Consider the following 7,666-nt stretch of genomic DNA (forward strand, 5'->3'; position numbering starts at 1 on the left):
ATAGCAAACCAAACAGTGTTATTAGGTTGACAGTGGAGATGTCTGTTGCTTCCATGCGAGTCCACCAAACGGTAGGAATTCAGCACATCAAAAGTTAGCACGAATCGTAAAGCCCCAACCGATCATTCTGGAGGACTCGAGACCCCGACCGATCTCTCCGGAACCTTCTAAACCCAGTTCACCATCCCCTCGCCCAAGAAAGCTTTCCCGCTCCTCCTTTACAAAACCCCCCTCCCTCCATTTCCCACCCCCGTCTCGCTCAGCCACAAGAATCCAAAATCATCACCCACCACAGAGCGAGAGAGAGAAGAGAGAGAAAGAGGAGAAAGAGACCATGGCTTCCGCCGTCGCTTGCAAGGGCAAGGAAATCGCGCCGGCCAGCCTCCTCAAGTCCGGTGCTCCCGTGGCCTTCCGCTCGGTCCACTCCCCCGCCGTCACCGCCGCCCGCCGCCCGTACAACACCCAGGCCAAGGAGGTCAGCCGCTACGACGACGACGACGACTACAGCGGCCGCGACCTCGTCATCCCCAGCTTCTTCTCGCAGGGTATGCTTCCCTTCCCCACCTGTGGACTGTGGTGCGCCGTTTCCTTGCCTTCGCTCTGAAGTATCAACATCGCAGCGTTCTTATCTGCTTTTGCCGTCCTTGGTGCTGATTCTGCAGACGTGATCGACCCGCTCGGCGCGCCGACCAGCATGGCCCGTCTGCTGTCTCTCATGGAGGACGTCGCATCTCAGACCGGCGGCCTCTCCTCCACTGCTGGGGCTGGCGCGTCGCGGCTCGGACGCTGGGTGGCCAAGGAGGACGACGACGCGGTGTACCTCAAGGTGCCGATGCCGGGGCTGACCAAGGATCACGTGGAGGTGCGCGCGGACAAGAACATCCTGGTGATCAAGGGCGAGGGCGAGAAGCAGCCCTGGGACGGCGACGGCGACGACTCCGAGGTGCCGAAGTACAACCGCCGCATCGAGGTGCCCGCTGCTGACGCGTACAAGATGGACAAGATCAAGGCCGAGATGAAGAATGGCGTGCTCTGGGTCACCCTGCTCAAGGTCAAGGAGGAGGAGCGCACGGACGTCTTCCACGTCAAGGTCGAGTAGTCCTTGTGGATGTGGTAGTGCTCATGGAAGACGCCTTGTTGATGTGGTCATGTTTGGTGTCTTGTTGATGTGTTCATGGAGGATGGCCGGCGAGAAGAGTGTGAGAGACGCCTTGTTGATGTGTTCATGTTTGGTGTCTTTCTTCCTTGTTTTGCTTCGTTGATCGTCTTGCATCGAGTAGGTGAAGTTGGCTGCGAACTCTGTTAGTTTCCTCAAGTTTGGCATATGATGAACTGATTTGGTGGTGAAATTGGTCAATTCTGTTAGTTTCCTCAAGTTTGGCATATGATGAAATGATTTGGTGGTGAAATTGGCCATGAAGCCTTGTTGATCTCCTTAAGTTTGGCGTGCTGGACTAAATTAGTGGTGAAATTGATCATGAACGGTGTTGATTGTATCAAGTTTGATCTCGCCTGTCTATCTTTTCTCGTTCTTGATCTGTATTGCTTTAAGCTTTCTGAAAAAGCTGGGCATTCATGCCTACTCTCTGAAACTTTGACTGATCTCCTCGAGTTTGACGTCATGGAGTTGGTGAACGGGCAGTTACGGGTTGATGATTTTTACTTGCTGTTCCGTGGTATTTATCCTCTGTTTTACTTTGTCAGAACAGTAACTGTTACTTTGTCAGAACAGTAAAGGAATTTCAGTATGCACTACGAAATTGGTAAGAACTTTGTTGATTTCCTAAGTTCGACGTGATGAACTGAATTAGTGGTGAATGGGCAGTTACCCATTCTTGTTGCTTGCTGTTTCAGTTTGTAGGTATAGTATTCTTGCGAACAGCCATATGAGATAGCCGTTTGTTTATCTCATGCTTTGTGATTTTCTTGGTGACATACAAAATAGAATTGCAGTATGCACAATCGGCGCTGCATTTTTTCCCCTTTTCTATTAGATTGAAGTCCAGCAGCGGGTTTTACTGTACATGATTTACCAGATGATCGCTGAGAAAGGGCGTGACAGGAACTGGAAAAATATACAATTATGCTTACGCTAGATCTCCCATGGAGGCATGGCGATTCCAGAGGCGATGAACCTGGAGGAGGTTGAACGCCCATTCGGGGTCGCATCGGCCAGTTCCATCGAGCGAACCCAAGCAACTGGGGTGATGTTCGGGCATCAAGTAGCCGCTGCAAACTCTTGCTAGGTCTTGGACAGCCGACGGTGGAGCCGCAATCACATGAAGAAGCGACATTTGGGGAGAGGGGTCTTCCCAACAAACCGCAATGGCGAGGGTGCCAAATCCATGAACTGTCGTCTATAGGCCGAGGAGGTAGTGAAGTTCCACAAGCTGGGCCCAGTAGCGAAGCTAGCTCACTGGGCCAGGGTGGCCTACAGTGAGAATTGCTCATTTTTTTCTTTAGTTTTTCAACCTTGCAACCCAGGTTGGGCCGTGGCCCACCCGGCCATCCCTACCTCTGCCACTGGCTGGACCTCCAGCGGAAGATGCCGCCATGATCCGGGCGAAGAATGAAGGAGATCGCTCTGAAGTGCAGGTCAATGAAGTCCTGCAGAAGGGTGGAGGGGGCCGGCCTTAGCGGTGACGAATCAAGGCATCGTCCTGGATGGTATCCCAAAGTGTGCAATTCTTCCAACGAGATATGGCGAATAGCTTTGGCCAGAGACGGCGGGGCGACTCGGTCCCGTTCCACGTGTCTCGAAAAATCGATGTGCTTTCCTCATCCATTGTCGATCTTGGTCACAGAAGCAAAAATGTCTTGGTCTTGGGGGAGCGGGGCAACTCCATGCCACGACAGGGTAAGTTGACTGTAGTCTAAGTTGTAGCCTAGCTGAAATGATTCAGACTTGCACGCCGTGCCCATATTGAAGCCTGTGCGTGCATATATGTTGTTTTTTATTTTAAGATGAGAGAAGAAATGACAATGGGTTTTAGGTCGAGCTCGTTGCAATGCTTTATACAGAGAAAGACCTTTCATAAAGACTGTAATCCTTTGATCATTTCATATCTCTATTAGATTTGACTGTAGAAGATTAATTGTGAAGTGATATGCAACACCATTCACACAGGGAGTGTCTCCTTTCCCTGCATATCTGAAAGCTTGTACGGCTTCCCAATGATCAGGGAAACATAGAACACTTTTTTTGTGTGGATGATTGGCTATTATTGCTTCAGGAGGTTGCCTGGCTATCAGAGAGCGAGACTGAACAATGAATGGATAGTGCCACATGGCACACCGTCTTGTGCCGAGCTGCGCACCACCCATGAACACATCTTTGGAAAATTATTGCCGGGATTCATTGTACAATGCATATGCGAAAAATCAATTGATAGTGAGTGTTTCAGTAATTCAAGTAGTTCAAAGGAAACATTAATATTGATTAGGACCGTGGCCTAATTTATGATCTAGACGTGTACAAAAGTTGATCTAAAAGTGGTTACTTTTGTTCTATATGCCTTTTTCCCGTCACAACATGGCAAATATTAGAACAAACAACATAAATAATCATTTTAAATAGAAAACAATTAAATTTGGTGTACAAAGCTTGCATATGCAGAAGAGGACTATGTTGAGTTGAAAATAATTAATTGTAGCATTCATGGATTGCTGTAGACCAAAATTTGTTGCATATTAGCATTCATGGAAAGGTAATTTCGTTTACTTACCTATGCTCAAGCTAAACATGCAGAAAGCTTTAGCATTTATAAAGAGAGTGGCTTAATTTAGGATCTGAAAATTTCATGTGGGATTTGCCAATTTTGTCACCCATTTTTATTTATTTATTCAGAGGATTGAGCAGCTGAGAGGCTGTATACCTTAGTGATTTTCTTGTTGGACCTGCTGATCGGCATTTAAATGCTATACTTGTGTTTATTGTACACAACATGTGGAAGAAAAAAGATATATATATATATGTGTGTTTATTACAAAGGAGGAACTGCAGAGAAAAGTGCAAAGAAGGAGCGACTATTAGCAGCCACAGAAAAGGGGATCTGTGGATGATCTACTATCTTTGTCCTCCTATATGTCCTTCAGAAAAAAATTGCTAAATTTGAATGGAAACATAGACTTTTGTAGCTACAAGTATAGATAACAAAAGGAGGAAGAAGATACCCCGTCGAATAACACACAAATAAAAACATCGATTCGGTATACGAACGAATAACCGGCAAAAAGAAAGAAAAGAAAACATAGTTGCTATAGAGAATTATTGGCTACGAAATTTCAGAGGTAATTAACAGTAATTAAAAAGCAAATAGCCGGTTAGAAAATACCCCGCCGGCCTGGAACATCGAAAAATAATTAATTGAAGGTATTTTTGACTTCATATGGGTGCTCAAACGACCAGTTACGGTCATATGGAACGCCGTCGTTCGCTTTGTGGAGACACTCATTGTGGTCGCCAGGTGAAACGACCGCTCGTACGAGCGCTAGGTGGAGGGGGCCGGCCTTAGCGGTGACGAATCAAGGCATCGTCCTGGATGGTATCCCAAAGTGTGCAGTTCTTCCAACAAGATATGGTGAATAGCTTTGGCCAGAGACGGCGGGGCGACTCGGTCCCGTTCCACGTGTCTTGAAAAATCGATGTGCTTTCCTCATCCATTGTCGATCTTGTTCACAGAAGCAAAAATGTCTTGGTCTTGGAGGAGCGGGGCAACTCCATGCCACGACAGGGTAAGTTGACTGTCGTCTAAGTTGTAGCCTAGCTGAAATGATTCAGACTTGCACGCCGTGCCCATACTGAAGCCTGTGCGTGCATATATGTTGTTTTTTATTTTAAGATGAGAGAAGAAATGACAATGGGTTTTAGGTCGAGCTCATTGCAATGCTTTATACAGAAAAAGACCTTTCATAAAGACTGTAACCCTTTGATCATTGCATATCTCTATTAGATTTGACTGTAGAAGATTAATTGTGAAGTGATATGCAACACCATTCACATAGGGAGAGTCTCCTTTTCCTGCATATTTGAATGCTTGTACGGCTTCCCAATGATCAGGGAAACATAGAACACTTTTTTTGTATGGATGATTGGCTATGATTGCTTTAGGAGGTTGCCTGGCTATCAGAGAGCGAGACTGAACAATGAATGGATAGTGCCACATGGCACATAGTCTTGTGCGGAGCTGGGCATCACCCATGAACACATCTTTCAAAAAATTATTGCTGGCATTCATTGTACAATGCATATGCGGAAAATCAATTGATACTGAGTGTTTCAGTAATGCAAGTAGTTCAAAGGAAACATTAATATTGATTAGGAGAGTGGCCTAATTTACGATCTAGACGTGTATAAAACTTGATCTAAAAGCTGATAGTTTCATTCTATATGCCTTTTTCCTGTCACAACATGGCAAATATTAGAATAAACAACAGAAATAATCATTTTAAATAGGAAAAAGGTTAAATTTGGTGTACAAAGCTTAGATACGCGGGAGAGGACTACGTTAAGTTGAAAATAATTAATTGTAGCATTCATGAACTGAGAAATGGTGCCTAGGGATGTTGAGCTACATAGAAATTGCCATGAACCAGGGGCGGAGTCAGGATTTAGACATCAGGGGGGGCGAGAAAGATACTATATTCAAGAGAGCCAATACATGAATTTCGTTTTAGAAGTAGCATTGATACGAAAGCATTGGCAACTAATATTTGACAGTACAAAATTCTACATCTCTATTAGTTTCAATTTAACTCTATGAGTACATCAGGTGGATTTTTATTTTGGGTGGCATGAATATTGGAGCTGGAAGCCTTCCTCTTAAAAATAAATCTACTCTCATTATATTCTTCTTCTTCATACTTCAACCATTGAAACATTGAAATAGAGAGTGGAATTTGAACTCTAAATTGTAACCTTACTGCATCTAATAGGTAGATTAACCTATTTTTATATGTAGTTGGACTAGTTCACCGTATGTGTCTGATCTGAAAAAACTACTGGGAGTTTGTTGTATATTACGATAATACCAGTAATGTACCTTAAGTTATGCCAAAATCGAATGATGAAGGAGCCGTGATTCAATCGCTGGATTAGAAGCACAGAATTAATGCGTAGGGCTCCAACAGCGACGAAAGGAGCAGCGAGATCCGAGAGGCGACGGCGCATGGGCGGACAAAGCCACGAATAAAACTAGGAACGAAACTGACTACTCGATCGACGGCTGTACGTACGCCTATTTTCCCCATGCGTAGGTAACTAGCGATTGAGTATTGGGTCGTTTGGGCGAGACGATGGGGGTGTCTGACACTGCTCGCACCCCCCCCCTGTAACACCCCGGATGTAACCTACCTTATTTGTACTCCAACTCTTGCCGTTTCCGGCACTAAGTTATGTAATTTCCTCGTTGTCGGGTTTTTGTCTTCGTGTGTTTTGTCTTTGTCATGCATCTCATATCATGTCATCATGTGCATTGCATTTGCATACGTGTTCGTCTCATGCATCCGAGCATTTTCCCCGTTGTCCGTTTTGCATTCCAGCGCTCCTATGTCCTCCGGTGTCCCTTTCCACCTCTTTTCATGTGTGGGTGTTAAACGTTTCCGTATTGGACCGAGACTTGCCATGCGGCCTTGATTTACTACTGGTAGACCGCCTGTCAAGTTTCGTACCATTTGGACTTCGTTTGATACTCCAACGGTTAACTGAGTGACCGAAAAGGCCTCGTGTGTGTTGCCGCCCAACACCCCTCCAAAGTGGCCCAAAACCCACCAAAACCTCTTCTATCATCAAGATCGTTCGATCACGATCGCGTGGCCGCAAACCGCACCTCATTTGGAGTTCTCTAGCTCCCTCTACCCCTATATAAAGGCGACACCCCGAAATTTTTGGGCAAACCCTAGATCCCTCCCTCTCCTCGCGCGCCGGACACAAACCTCGCCGACGGACCTGTCTGGCTAGTCGCCGCCGTCGCCACCGCGCCAATCAGGCGACGCCACGTGGCGCGCCGCCACCCGCAGCCACGCCGGCCCGCTCGGCCCGCCGCGAGCCCCCGAGCCCGTTCGGCGCGCCCGTGCCGCCCCGTCTCCTCTCCCGCGTCGGCACGCCTCCGCCGGGCACCGCCGCCCGCCATCGCCGCTGTCCTGCTGCGCCCTCGCCGGCCACCTTCGCCTCGTGCCAGCAGCCCACACCTCGCCGCCCGACGACGCCGGCGACGCTGCCGCCTCGATCCTCGTCGGCGACCGCGCCTGGAGCCGACCCCGCGACACCGCGCCTTCCTCTCCATCCTCGCCGGCGCCTGGAACCGCGAGATCCGGCGACTTCGGCGTTGAACCTCGGATTGCGTGCACCGGCCGATCCAGATCTGAGGGTTGACCTAATTTTGACCTAATCCCCGTAATTTTTGCACATTTTCATCGCATCATAACTTCACCACCGTGGCTCCGATTCGTGCGTGTAGCATATCAAAATGTTCGCCTCGACGAGTACATCATTTCATCTCATTGCATCATTTTCATTTGAGCTCATCTTGATGCCCGAGATGCTGTTGGAAGAGGGCTATGTGATGATAGTTTCAGATCTGTTTCAGCAAATGTCCTTTTGTCATTTTTGCCATGATTAATGTGTGCATGACATGATCCTGAGCTCTACATGTGTTTTGTAGAATGC

At 47.3% G+C, this 7,666-nt stretch overlaps 1 protein-coding gene across 1 annotated transcript; it reads left to right on the forward strand.

Annotated features, from left to right (window-relative positions):
• The first annotated feature begins 237 nt into the window (after positions 1-237).
• LOC125522837 (26.2 kDa heat shock protein, mitochondrial-like) lies at positions 238-1,357 on the forward strand. The gene is made up of 2 exons (XM_048687875.1): positions 238-545; positions 663-1,357. The coding sequence occupies exons 1-2, from the start codon at positions 335-337 to the stop codon at positions 1,097-1,099; spliced, it is 648 nt and encodes a 215-aa protein (XP_048543832.1). The 5' UTR covers positions 238-334; the 3' UTR covers positions 1,100-1,357.
• The last annotated feature ends 6,309 nt before the right edge of the window (positions 1,358-7,666 follow it).

This window comes from Triticum urartu, chromosome 7 (genome assembly GCF_003073215.2).
Source record: "Triticum urartu cultivar G1812 chromosome 7, Tu2.1, whole genome shotgun sequence".
Classification (NCBI taxonomy): domain Eukaryota; kingdom Viridiplantae; phylum Streptophyta; class Magnoliopsida; order Poales; family Poaceae; genus Triticum; species Triticum urartu.